This window comes from Notolepis coatsorum (assembly GCF_963971535.1).
Source record: "Notolepis coatsorum genome assembly, chromosome: 16".
In the NCBI taxonomy this organism is placed as follows: Eukaryota; Metazoa; Chordata; class Actinopteri; order Aulopiformes; family Paralepididae; genus Notolepis; species Notolepis coatsorum.
This window is the reverse complement of record NC_140180.1, coordinates 92,955,475-92,970,474: the sequence shown is the minus strand read 5'-3', so window position 1 is coordinate 92,970,474 and position 15,000 is coordinate 92,955,475. Positions and strand designations below refer to the sequence as shown.

Genomic DNA, 15,000 nt, shown 5'->3' with positions numbered 1-15,000 from the left:
ACATACATACATACATACATACATACATACATACATACATACATACATACATACATACATACATACATACATACATACATACATACATACATACATACATATGCCTACCTACATATACAGACACAGACATACATACATATGTCTACATACTATACAGACAGAGATATATACATACATCAGCCTACATGCATATGCAGACAGACAGGCATACATACATAATGTATGCATGTCTGTCTTTCTGTATATGTATGTAAGCATATTATGCTTACATACATATACAGAAAGACAGACATACATAGCCTTACATTAAATACATATAGACAGACAAGCATACATGCATCGGCCTACATACATATACAGAAAGACAGACATATAGTACATGCATAGACCTACATACAAATAGACAGACATACACACATACATAGGCCTGCATAGATATAGACAGACAGACATACATACATAGGCCTACATACATACACACATATATACATACATACATACATACATACATACATACATACATACATACATACATACATACATACATACATACATACATACATACATACATACATACATACATACATACATACATACATACATACATACATACATACATACATACATACATACATACATACACACACACATACATACATACATACATACATACATACATACATACATACATACATACATACATACATACATACATACATACATACATACATACATACATACATACATACATACATACATACATACATACATACATACATACATACATACATACATACATACATACATACATACATACATACATACATACATACATACATACATACATACATACATACATACATACACACACATACATACATACATATGGTACGGACTGATGCTTGTTCTTGACAGCTGCACCTGGTTATATACTGTAGGTATATACTGCAGGACACAGATACAGTATTTTATTCTTACCATTAATCCTTTCACTGCCACATGACAGAAGGTTAACCCTTTACTATCACACAACCGACAGTCGCCGGTTGTGTAATCGGCTGTTGTGTGGTAGTGAAAGGGTTAACCTTACGTGAATTGTCGCAGTGAAAGGGTTAACCATTTTGATAGTGCAGCAGTGAAAGGGTTAAAGATAATTAACAGGGACTCCTAAGGGGAAATTAAGTTACATAAGTATCATCTCAAATTAAAGACCTATCGTTTGCTTTTAAAAATATTTTAACCAATTAATATTGTCCAAATGAATTGCATGCATATTACCAGATGGGACATTGCCTCTGTGTGTGTACTCATTAACGAGCTGTTTGTTGTGAAAGCAACAGTTATGGGGGAATTATGCCGAGAGAGGCGCAGAAGGCAACATGCAAGGTGCTCAGAGACACAGACGTACACAGAAATGTTTACCTTCAGATCAAGACCCAAACACTCGCAATTACCCCAGTGATACCAAGTCATTGGACTACAAATCCCTCTTCGTAGCCCTCTTGCTGACAAAGGCTTAAAAGTAATCGTTTGATTATCAGTTGTTAGTCTTTTTCCAGGGAATAATTATAGGGAAAAGGGCCTGGGTTGTCACCTGTCTAAAGAGGCCTGGAGGCATAGTTATGGTGGTGAAACAATGCTCATCTTTGCTTTACTTTGGTCAAGGCATGTTGGGACAGGAGACAAATACCTCTCTCTGCAGCCTTTCACTGCAGGGCTGTGCCATTGTGTATCCTGCGTCCCGTTTTGTATTGCTCCTCCTGGAGCGAGAGCTGGGTAAATGAATGGTCCATTCACAGTCTCTAGCGAGGGCTGCCAGTGTTGTGTGTCCTCTTGTGCGGTGTGTGTGGCAAGCTTACAGATGCTGTCCTGTTGTTATTAATCATACGGTACAAGAGGTTGAGTGGTAATTCATTCAGTGATTGAGCATTTTATTTTGGAGAGAAATGTTAACAGGCTATCAAATCCCTACTCTGTATTAACTTCTTTCTTTCTTTCTTTCTTTCTTTCTTTCTTTCTTTCTTTCTTTCTTTCTTTCTTTCTTTCTTTCTTTCTTTCTTTCTTTCTTTCTTTCTTTCTTTCTTTCTTTCTTTCTTTCTTTCTTTCTTTCTTTCTTTCTCTCTCTCTCTTTCTTTCTTTCTTTCTTTCTTTCTTTCTTTCTTTCTTTCTTTCTTTCTTTCTTTCTTTCTTTCTTTCTTTCTTTCTTTCTTTCTTTCTTTCTTTCTTTCTTTCTTTCTTTCTTTCTTTCTTTCTTACATTATTTAATTTTTTTCTTTTTCTTTCTTTCTCTGTCCACCTCTCTCTCTCTCTCTCTCTTCTTCACACAGGACTGAGGATCCTCATGGGGACACCGAAGAAGAAGATGGTCGCCTCCGACGCGGCTCTCCTGCTCTCCGTGGGCGCCGTCCTCCTCGGCCTGGCCGGCTGTCAGGGAGGCGTCACGGGCAAAGGGAAGGACGGCTCTCCGCTGAGGTTCACGCACCCCTTGTACAACGCCACCATCAACGAGAACTCGGCCCCGCGGACGTACGTGGACACTCCCACCAAGATGGGCATCGTGGTGGCGGATCCGTTCTGGGACATCAAGTACAAGGTGGTCTCGGGCGACGACGATGACCTTTTCACGGCGGAGGAGGTGAAAGTGGGGGATTTCTGTTTCCTGCGCATCAAGACGCGCAGCAGCAACGCCGCCCTCCTCAACAGGGAGGTCCGGAACAGCTACACCCTCACCGTCGAAGCCACCGAGAGCACCTACGCCTTCCAGGCCAAGACCAAGGTGTCTATCCAAGTACACGACACCAACGACTTGAAGCCTCTCTTTTATCCTGCTTCTTACAATGTCGCAATCCGGGAGGACACTCCGCTGAAGTCGAGTGTGGTTCAGGTCAGCGCTACGGACGCCGACGTCGGCAGCAACGCTGAGTTCTATTACGCTTTCACGAGCCGAGCCCATCCGTTTTCGGTGGATCCCTTCACGGGCGTCGTTAGCCTCATTAAGCGGCTCAACCACACTCGGACGGACAGATACGACCTAACCATCTTAGCGGAAGACAGGAACAAGAAAATAGCAGGCGTGCAGAAGTTTGGTAACGTCGCTAGGGTTGTGGTGAATGTTCAAAAGGCCTCTGTGACATCTCCCGTTATCACGCCCGTCCCAACACCCACCGTCTCCAAGGACGGCAACAAGATAACCATTGATGTCCACGTCGAGTCGGGCATAACGCCAGTGGAATCCCTGAGTGTTGTTGGAGGTGATCCTCTGAAGTGTTTTGAGATTATCCCCTCAGGACTGCAAGGTGGCGACTTCCAAGTGGTCTCTACCAAGAGGATTAACTGGCATCAGTCACCCTTTGGATTAAATCTGTCCCTTCAGGCCAAAGACAGAAGCTCCCCTGCTCTACTGTCGCCGGTAACACACGTCCACGTTCCTGCCCATCATTTCAAACCATTAGCATTTCTGGAAGATACCTACATTGTTGCACTGAGCGAGTTCTCCCCACCCAAGTCTCACGTGGTCAGGGTTGCCATCACTCCTGTCCCCTTTAACGTTTCCTTTCATATCAAAAACAACCCGGACAGCACTAAGTTTAAGATCAACTCCAAGACGGGGATTATCATAACCACAGACACGTTTGACTACGAGAAGAAGGGCAGATATGAGTTTGACGTACTTGCCAACCACGGCGACGCTGAAACTCACATAGTCATCGAGATCACTGATGAGAATGACAACGGCCCGAAATTCACCCGTGCCTCGTACCAGGCGACGCAAGAGGAGAACACTCCCATCGGTGGCAGCGTCCTGTCGGTATCCGCCACGGACGCAGACGAAGGGAAGAATGGATTTGTGACGTACTCCCTCGCCAACGCGGGCCCCGCCTTGCCGTTCACCATAAACCCGTTCACGGGCGTAGTCTCCACTTCAGAGCACTTGGACTACGAGCTGATGAAGCGCTGGTACCACCTGAGAGTGTGGGCCTCCGACAGTGGCGCCCCCTTCAGCCGAGTCAGCGAGTGCGCGGTGACGATCACCATGAGCAACGTCAATGACAATGTGCCTCTTTTCGAGAGAGTAGGATGCAACGCTTCCATACCCGTAGATCTACCCGTGGGCCACACCATCGCCGAGCTGTCCGCTATTGACTTGGACGAGCTGCAGCAGCTGAGGTACGTCATCGAGTCGGGGAACGAGCTGCAACTGTTCTCCATCGACGCGGTGTCAGGAGCCATTACCCTGAACCAGCAGATTCCCCCGTTTCTATCGGGGTCGCAAACGGCTACGTTCGCGCTGACAGTCACCGCCACGGACGGCAAGCATCGCTCTGACCCGTCCGTCGTCACCGTGACGGTCACCAATAAAGGCGAGGACGCCACAGTTCACTGCCAGGAGACGGGGGTTTTCAAACAACTGACGGATAAACTCATCGAATCCATCAGGCCTGTTTTAACGGGGCAGGAGGAAGAGGCCTTCTCTGATATTCACATCATCAATCGGCACTCACCCAGGTTTGACTCAGGCATTCCTGGTTCCATTGACATCGCCGAGGACTATCCGCTGAATTCCACTCTTATTCAGTTCCACTCTTATTCAGTTCAATGCCACGGACAATGACACTGGCTTCAACAGCAAGCTGGTATATACCATAACCAGCGGGAATGAGGATGGTTGTTTTGCCATCGACACGTTCACTGGGGGCCTTCACCTCGTTTGCCCGTTAGATAGAGAGAGTAAAGAATTCTACATATTGAACATAACGGTGTACGACTTGGGGATGCCACAAACCTCCGCCTGGAAATTCATTGCGGTGAACGTCATGGACGTCAATGACAACCCTCCCACGTTCGATCAACCCAGATACGTCCGACGTGTCCCTGAGAACACGGAGATCGACACCGGCATATTCCACGCCCACGCTCTGGATCCGGACGCAGAGGAAAACGGTAATGTCCAGTACTCCCTGCTAACATCCACCGAGATGTTCCAGATCGACAGGTTAACCGGGGAGGTGAGGGTGACCGGTCGTTTAGACAGAGAAATCTCACCCAGACACGACCTGAGGGTGGAAGCGAGAGACCAGGCCAAAGTCGGACCCCGGCTGTTTTCTACAGCTGACCTAGTGGTGGTCCTGCAAGATGTCAATGACAACCCACCCAAGTTTGTCCCCAAGATCTACAAAATAAAAGTCCCAGAGGACGTGCCCGTGGGAACCGTGTTGCTGTGGGTGGAGAGTATTGACTTGGACTTGGGCAGTGGAGGCCTGATCACCTACAACCTCAAAAACACAGAGAACGGTGCCTTCAACCTCGACTCCTCCACCGGTTCCCTGGTACTCGAGAAGGAACTGGACTTCGAGAGACGGGCGTCCTACAACCTCACGGTCCGCGCAGTCGACCACGGCCTCCCCCGCTCCCTTTCTTCCTCTTGCTTTGTGGAAATTGAAGTTCTGGACGTCAACGAGAACCTCCACCGCCCCACGTTCCTCCAGTTTGTGCACGAGTGCGCCGTGATGGAGGACGCGGCGGTGGGCACCACGGTGTTGACGCTGACGGCATCGGACAAGGATTTGGGCAGAGACGGGGTCGTCAGATACCACATCCACGATGGCACCGGTCTGGGCGTCTTCACCATTGATGAGGAAACAGGTAAATACGCATATTGATTATCGGTTTATTGATTATCTTTCAAATGCTATAATCAGTTGATTCTATTTTTGATCAGGTTCTATTTAATAATAATAATAATAATAATAATAATAATGGATTGGATTTATATAGCGCTCTTCATGACACCCCAGAGACCCCAGAGCGCTTACAGAGTCCATTATTCGTTCATACACAGTCATACCGGTGGTGGTAAGCTACAATTGCAGCCAGAGGTGCCCTGAGGCAGACTCACGGAAGCGTGGCGAATAATCAACGCCTACGGCCCCTCCGACCACCACCAACATTCATTCACATGCATACACATTCATACGAGGCAAGTAGGTTAAGTGTCTTGCCCAAGGACACAACGGCAGTGGGATGGACATGGGCTTGAGTGGGATTCGAACCACCAACCCTTTGATCATTGGACGACCCGCTCTACCCCTGAGCCACGCCGCCCCAGGGTTCTTTCTATATTTAATATGTACAATATCAGTAGCGCAGCTCCTTCTCCTTCCTCCTTCTCCTTTATACGTACTAGGGCTGTCCCTGACTAAGGATTTGGATGGTCGACTATGATTGGCCAAAATTTGTTGTTAGTCGACTATTGGTTGACAAAAAAATAAAAATAAAAAATATAATATATAAAAAAATATATTATGTGTGGGGGTGCTTAATGTCTGAAGGAGTCGACTGAAGGCTTCTTGTCCTCTGCAAAAGCATGCAATTGGTCCACTGATGGATACATCTTGATATTTGTCTAATCTAGTGTGTTCATTAGATGGGTGAAATCCTCTTTCAGTGCCTCTGTGCCTGTTTTCGTAGGCAGTTAGCCCCTGGTATGCGTGCCATTAGCGTCAGCCACGCTTCTAGGCCTCTTTTCTTTTGGAAAGAATGATAAACATTTTTATTAAATAAAAAAAAAAAAAAAAAAAAAAAAAAATTATATTTTATATTTTTTATATTCTACTAAGACCAGTCGACTACGGCTCCTTTCGACCGATTAGTCAACTAATCGACTAATAGGGGTCAGCCCTAATACATACACATGGACAACATATAAGCCAGTGTTAATATATAACCTGCTACCTATATTAATTAAATTGTTACAAAATCGTTTGAAAATGAATTACCTATTAGAAGAAAGCAATACAAATCCATGACACTAAACACTTTGTATATTGTTTATTTTCCCTGTGTGCTGCAGTCTGTAAAATATCTCTCACTTATTACGCCGGTCAAATTAAACGGCCAATGCAACGTTGTGACTTGGTTATTGGTCTTTCCATAATTTCCATAGCCTGTGAGAGGACGCTGACAAATAGAGACAGCTGTGCAAATTACCTCCAGCATTTCATAGATGCACGTCTTGTTATTATCCCTACACATGGTTTACAGGTTGACCCTGACCTGGCAGCAGACCATAATATCCTCTCACATTCCATTAGCATGCAGATGCACTTGCGCTCGAGATACGATCAGAGGAAATGGAGTGTTCTGTCATAATGAAACATGGCTAGCTCCTGTGCCGGGGGCAGGCCAATCACAGCGATCCTCACGTATCGACATGATTTCAAACCCCGCCCCCTCTCTTCTCCATCCTCCAATCGCAACTGTTGCTTCCCTCGGACAAGCGAGCGGGAGCAGGGCTTTGAGACGGGTCAACAGGGAGGTTGGAGGGGGGAGACACAGGAGGGCATGTTCTGTCACTCATTCCTATGATGTCCCAGGGGCGGTTTTGCACGGATCCATCATTGCACTGATCGCTTTAGTGTTGAGAAATCATGATGTCTGTCTTTTTCCAAATGGGAAGCTCACAGTATAACGACAAATGTCTTGTGGAAATGCCAAGTGTCTTCATATGTGGAAGTGACAAGTGTCTTCATATGTGGAAGTGACAAGTGTCTTCATATGTGGAAATGACAAGTGTCTGGGGCAGCTACGTGGTGCAGTGGGCAAGGCGCTCACCACGAATACTGGAGACGCTGGGTTTGCCTGTTCGAGCCCAGCGCTCCACATTGCTTTCAGTTTAGCTGGTCGTCCGTACTAATACACATTGGCAGTATTAGGGGGTGGGAAACTGATGGGTGGGGATCGGGCGCTGTGGACAGTGACTCCTACAGGTCGGTTGGTGCGCCTGCGCAGTAAAATCAGGAAGCGATGGGGGCGGGGCCCCTCCAAAGCGCAGACCCCTGATGCTGAAAGATCGCGCCGCGCAGGTGAAAAGATGCGACTGCTGTTACCTCGAGTATCGGAGGGGACTCGTGCTATGTATGACTTAGTCCACATTGCAGCCGGCTTGTGGGAGGCAAGAAACAGCGTTCAAGACAGGGGAGGGTTGAATTGGATGATACGAAATTGGGATGGGAGAAAAATAGAAAAATGGGAGAAAAAGTGGATAAAAAAAAAATGAAATGACAAGTGTCTTCATATCTGGAAATGACAAGTGTCTTCATATCTGGAGATGACAAGTGTCTTCATATCTGGAGATGACAAGTGTCTTCATATGTGGAGATGAAAAGTGTCTTCATATGTGTCTATCTAAGTTGCAACTATTTCCTCAGTAGAACAGAATGTGATTATACTAGTAATCGGTTTTGGAAAAAATGACATGTTTCATTGTTTTTGAAGTCTAAAACATTTGCCCATTGGATTGGATTGTATTAGAGCCTGGTGAGAGGATGCAGCACAGTGCTGAGTTTCTCAACACTAAAGCGATCTGTGAAACTATGGCCTGTGTAGCCTGGTTTAGAAAAAACTGCACCTGTCCTTTAACCACTACACTTCAAGTCAAGTCAAGTCAAGTCAAGAGTTTTATTTGTCACGGCATACAGGGCAAACAGTGAAATGCGGGTGGTCATGACTCATGCCTGTAGCGATTGTGCAATAATACAAGTAATAAGAATAAGACATAACAGGTATAATGTACATAAAGTTTAAAAAGCATGGTAAGACATGCTAGGGTCCTGCGATAGTGCAATACAGTGTTAGCTACAGATGAGGCACTGGGTCTTATGTACAATACTATACAATACTATACTATACAATCTACAGTTATACTATATATCCTTACGCGATCTTGCTATATCCATCTATTGCTATACAAGAACCACTCCTGTTCTTTATTTATTTTTTTTAAATAAAAAATGTATAAAGTAAAGTGACCCCTTTTCATTTTGTAAAGTCACCATGTGGGTTCTACAAGTTGTGTGTGGGTCAGTCATCTTGCAATGCTAAAGTGGCTGAACCTAAAAATTGTTAACTTGGGGCGGGGGGGGGGGGGGGGTACCTTTTATTTCCAATTATTACATGGCGTTTTAACATTCGCCGAAATGCTTGATTGTGATTGGTCAATAGCCCCTGACAGCGGTGAATTATTTTTCGATAACTGACCGCTGCCATGGGCAACGCGCAATAATCACCGGTGATTATTGCTGTTCGCAGCTGGAGCAATCAAGCCCACTGACACACTGACACACTGCATCAGTGCAATCAGACACACCTGCCGGCTGCCTGCGATAATAATAACTTTATTTGGGCTGACAGAGCCACAGAACAACTGCATCTGCATTTGATCTTGTCTTGTCGATGGTGTAAAATGAATTAGGTATATTGTTAGTAAGTTAGCCATGTAATAAGCAGGATAATGTATAGCCTATACTCGGTCATTGTCGCAAAATAATTGACCTTCACTACGTTTAGAACACCTCGGCGAGGCGCCTCTGTATTCTAAACTCCGTGTCGGTCAATTATTTTGCGACAATGACCTCGTAGCTATACATTATCCCTTACTTATTACATGGCGTTTTCACATTCGCCGAAATGCTTGCTTGTGATTGGTCAACAGCCCCCCGACTGCGGTCATTATTTTTCAATAATGACCGCAGATTTTTCAATAATGACAGCAGAGCGCAGCTGTTCGCAATCAAGCCCACTGACACACACTGTTTCAGTGCAATTCAGTGCTGCCGGCGATGACAGGGGGCGGAGCGACGAGCGGACCAGAACACAGCGGAGCCAGAACAGAGGCTGCTGCCCGCGATAATAATAATCACTTTATTTGGGCTGACAGAGCCACAGAACAACTGCGATTTGTCAAATGAATTAGGTATATTGTTAGTAAGTTAGCCATGTAATAAGCGGGATAATGTATAGCTTTAAACTACGTTTAAAACACCTCGCCGCGGCGGCTCTGTATTTTAAACTCCGTGTCGGTCAATTATTTTGCGACAATGACCTCGTAGCTATACATTATCCCTTACTTATCACATAGATAGATGGACACACAATAAAAGAGTCAAATGAGCAAAACTTTGTGCGGACAAACAGTAAAATCAGTATTTAAGTAAAAAAAAAGTTAAGTTAGGTAGCAGCAGTAAAATAGATCAATAAATTCAGGTAAATAAGCACTATTGCACGTTGTCCAATGGGAGGGGGGGGGCACTCATGACCCCATGAGGCGTTAAACAGTCTGATGGCTGAGGGGACCACAGATCACCTGTACCGCTCAGTCTGCGAGCGCAGCGAGATGAGCCATCCACTGCGGCTGCATCACATTATATTTCACCGACATATTGACAGTACTGTCCCTACGTAGTTGATTAGCTGATTAATTGGTAGGTTTGGTCTTTGTCGTATTTATAAAAAAAAAAACATGCTGAATGTGTTGTTTCCTGATAAGCACCACTGCATGATTGCATGTGGGGAAACACAGTTTTATAGATTTGTCATCTAAATTAACCAATTGATTTAGTTGACAAACTCCTACTACTACTAACATTCACATTAGCTTATATTGCACAGATATATTGACAGTATTGCCCCTACGTAGTCGATTAGCAAATTATTTCGTAGATTTGGTCTTTGTCCTTTTTCTTATTCTTTTTTCATGCTGAACGCGTTGTATCCTGACTGCACGTGGGAAACACAATTTTATAGATTTTGTCGTCTAAATGAACCAATTAATTAGTTGACAAACTCCTACTACTACTAACATACTCATAGGAGTCATAGGAGTTGACTAATAACTTCTGTCGTCGAGGACAGACCCTAAGAAAGACTAACCCCCCACTCTCTGTCGCGCAGGGGTGATCCGCACCACGGAGACCCTGGACCGCGAGTCCGTCCCCCACTACTGGCTGTCCGTCTACAGCACCGACCTGGGCACCGAGCCGCTGGTCTCCTGGACCCACGTGTTCCTGGAGGTGCTGGACGTGAACGACAACGCCCCGGAGCTCTCCCAGCCCGTCTACTTCGCCTCCGTCCCCGAGAACGTGGCCAAGGGCCAGCTGGTGGTCCAGGTGTCTGCCGCGGACGCCGACACCTCGTCCGACGGGAAGCTGTCCTTCCAGATGCTCGACTCGCAGCGGACGCATTTCGACGTCAACCCGAAGACAGGTACGTTCATCCTCGCTGGCTCCACATGAAGCTTGTATGACACTAATAAGTATAAGTCTTTATTTGTCATCAGATTAACACACACACACACACACACCCACGCACGCACGCACACACACACGCACGCACGCACGCGCACACACACACACACACACACACACACACACACACACACACACACACACACACACATGCGATGGGCTACCAACAGGAACACACACACACACACATGAGATGGGCTACCAACAGGAACACACACATACACATGCACTGAGTCAGTGCTCAAGTCCAAGTCGAGTCACGAGTCCTGAAAATCAGTCCAGTACTCAGACTCGAGTACTACAACATTCAGGTACACTCCCTTAGCGTCAGTGGACCTGGCCTTCAGACAGACAGGAGGGAACAGTTGTACAAGCATCTGTTTATTCTGTATTGACCGCAGCCCCAATACGGGTAATTGAAGGTTTCACACACAGAGAAACTCTAAGCACCAGTCTGCGCACGTTGAAGGTGTGGGATGTAATTGGGGCACTGTGTGAGAGGTGTCATTCTCTTTCTGTTTCTCGAGGAGTTGTTGGACAGGAATAATTATAAGTTACATGCCATGTTCCATGTTCAAATTTACATTTTGATTTTACTTCATTTGCATACATAGGATATCTGGAGGTTTCTTACGTCTGGGGAATAGTTTTGACGAGACATGACTCTAACATTAGATTTATATTTTGATTCAAACATTTCGCCGCCGGCTGTGAAACCTGACCGTGTGATCCTTTTTATAGGTTCTGACATTTTGGCACTTTCTGATGTTTTCCTGGTGATAACATACCATAATATACCATACGCTGGTCAGCGTAGGGAAGGAGACGAGGCGGTTAGGGTTAGGTTGAGGTTAGTTTAGGCAAGTAGCACAAGCTCGTTAAATGCATATTATGAAGTAAACGTCAACCAATTTAATATTTTTTAAACGTCACTAAAAGATAAGATAAGATATTCCTTTATTTATCCCCTTGGGGAAATCCGGGCACCATAGCAGCATGGGAGAGGGGGGAGGGGAGTTACAGGTACATGGTGATAGTAGAAGACACGATACAGGTCATACAATTATAGTACAGTGGAGAAGTGAAAAAAAAAAGGCAGTGTAAAGAATACAACAATTATAATTAACTCTGAGTATGTAAGTAAGTAGGCAGTGTAAATCAAGGTGCAGATGAGGGTCTATATGCCCTCTCAGTTATATTTGCATTACAATAAATATAGTTACAATAGACACTACAATCTAAATATATGCTATGATTAGTATACAGTATATACACTATGTATCCAGATTGGAAGTTTTTGAAAATCCACACATCATATCGGGCTGACGTATTTATATGTACAAAAGAATGTCCACATATCCTGTGTTTCCCACAAGATGGGATAAAACAGGTTAATATCCACTCAATCCACCGAAACAAGTCTGAGCAGAACCAGGTGAACCACGGCCCGGGTGGGTGCATCAGTGAACCACGGCCTGGGTGGGTGTGTCAGTAAACCACGGCCTGGGTGGGTGTGTCAGTGAACCACAGCCTGGGTGGGTGTGTCAGTAAACCACGGCCTGGGTGGGTGTGTCAGTGAACCACAGCCGGGTGGGGTGTGTCAGTGAACCACAGCCTGGGTGGGTGTGTCAGTAAACCACAGCCTGGGTGGGTGTGTCAGTAAACCACGGCCTGGGTGGGTGTGTCAGTAAACCACGGCCTGGGTGGGTGCATCAGTGAACCACGGCCTGGGTGGGTGTGTCAGTGAACCACGGCCTGGGTGGGTGTGTCAGTGAACCACAGCCCAGATGGGTGTGTCAGTGAACCACGGCCTGGGTGGGTGTGTCAGTGAACCACGGCCTGGGTGGGTGTGTCAGTGAACCACAGCCCAGATGGGTGTGTCAGTGAACCACGGCCTGGGTGGGTGTGTCAGTGAACCACGGCCTGGGTGGGTGTGTCAGTGAACCACGGCCTGGGTGGGTGTGTCAGTGAACCACAGCCCAGATGGGTGTGTCAGTGAACCACGGCCTGGGTGGGTGTGTCAGTGAACCACAGCCCAGATGGGTGTGTCAGTGAACCACGGCCTGGGTGGGTGCCAGGCCACGTGAGCGGATCGCGCGGGCGAGAAATCCGCTCTTCGCTCTTTAAAGCTTGGTCCGCTCTGCTAATCGATCATGTTGACCCCGCCCCCAAGTCGCTCTCCGCTCGCTCCCCGCTCACCTTGAATCGAGCGCTCCCCGCTCCCCGCGCCAGATCGCTCGGCAGATTTTTTTTTTTTTTTGGAGCATGGTGTAAATGAGCTCAAACTACAACAGTCTACACCCCCTGGGCCCCTTAACAATTGTTTGTATTGAGCCGCATTGTAATTGTACCCATTCTGCAATGTTAAATAACGTTGTTTATCCATTCACTAGCTCTATTAAGCGATGATGGCTAGCCGAGCCACAATGCTATGGTCGCTGCCATTAACGTTAGCATGTAAGCTAATGACAACAACAATGGCGTCGATACTTTTTCTAACAGGAGTGAGTGACAAAGCCTGAACAGGATATAACAGGTTCACCTTCTCATTGGTTGAAAATGGCCTTCATGTTTGTACATCGCCATCTGTTGCTTTGGCATTGTACTGCATGTATATATTACATCAACAGTGTTAAACCACTGTGAGCGGCCTGGAGTGGATTGGAGCGGAGGAGAACTCTCGCTCCGGACGTCGCGCCGACCCATTTTAAAACCCACTCCTCGCTCACGTCAAAACCACCCGCTCCGCTCACGCTCCGATCCGCTCACATGCACTGGTGGGTGTCTCAGTAAACCACGGCCCAGATGGGTGTGTCAGTGAACCACAGCCTGGGTGGGTGTCTCAGTGAACCACGGCCCAGATGGGTGTGTCAGTGAACCCAGCCTGGGTGGGTGTCTCAGTGAACCACGGCCCAGATGGTGTGTCAGTGAACACAGCCTGGGTGGGTGTCTCAGTGAACCACGGCCCAGATGGGTGTCTCAGTGAACCACGGCCCAGATGGGTGTCTCAGTGAACCACGGCCCAGATGGGTGTCTCAGTGAACCACGGCCCAGATGGGTGTCTCAGTGAACCACGGCCCAGATGGGTGTGTCAGTGAACCACGGCCCAGATGGGTGTGTCAGTGAACCACGGCCCAGATGGGTGTCTCAGTGAACCACGGCCCAGATGGGTGTCTCAGTGAACCACGGCCCAGATGGGTGTCTCAGTGAACCACGGCCCAGATGGGTGTCTCAGTGAACCACGGCCCAGATGGGTGTCTCAGTGAACCACGGCCCAGATGGGTGTGTCAGTGAACCACGGCCCAGATGGGTGTGTCAGTGAACCACGGCCCAGATGGGTGTCTCAGTGAACCACGGCCCAGATGGGTGTCTCAGTGAACCACGGCCCAGATGGGTGTCTCAGTGAACCACGGCCCAGATGGGTGTCTCAGTGAACCACGGCCCAGATGGGTGTCTCAGTGAACCACGGCCAGATGGGTGTGTCAGTGAACCACAGCCTGGGTGGGTGTGTCAGTGAGAGGGCAGAGTTGAACACGGAAACACCCCATCAGCCTCCACTGGAAGTCACTCTGAAAACCGTCCAATAACAGTTTCACAGGACGTGCGATCACAGCAGGGGGGGATTGAACACACCGGCCAACAAGGGAAAACCTGAACCCACACCCCCACCCACGCACACACACACACACACACACACACACACACACACACACACACACACACACACACACACACACACACACACACACACACACACACACACACACACACACACACACACACACACACACACACACACGCACGCACGCACGCACGCACACCACACACACACACACACACACACACACGTTTACACATGTAAACGCTCTCCTTACTGGTCTTTGACAGTCGCAGCTGAGTGCACGTCACCTGCCACTCC

General features: G+C 47.1%; 1 protein-coding gene across 1 annotated transcript in view; it reads left to right on the top strand.

Annotated features, from left to right (window-relative positions):
- fat2 (FAT atypical cadherin 2) overlaps positions 1 to 15,000 on the top strand; it is a 217,034-nt gene that overhangs the window by 31,449 nt on the left and 170,585 nt on the right. The window contains 3 exon segments of the mRNA XM_084332130.1: positions 2,328 to 4,584; positions 4,586 to 5,643; positions 10,729 to 11,040. Of these exon segments, the coding sequence (XP_084188256.1) occupies positions 2,342 to 4,584; positions 4,586 to 5,643; positions 10,729 to 11,040 (3,613 nt within the window). The 5' untranslated portion in view covers positions 2,328 to 2,341.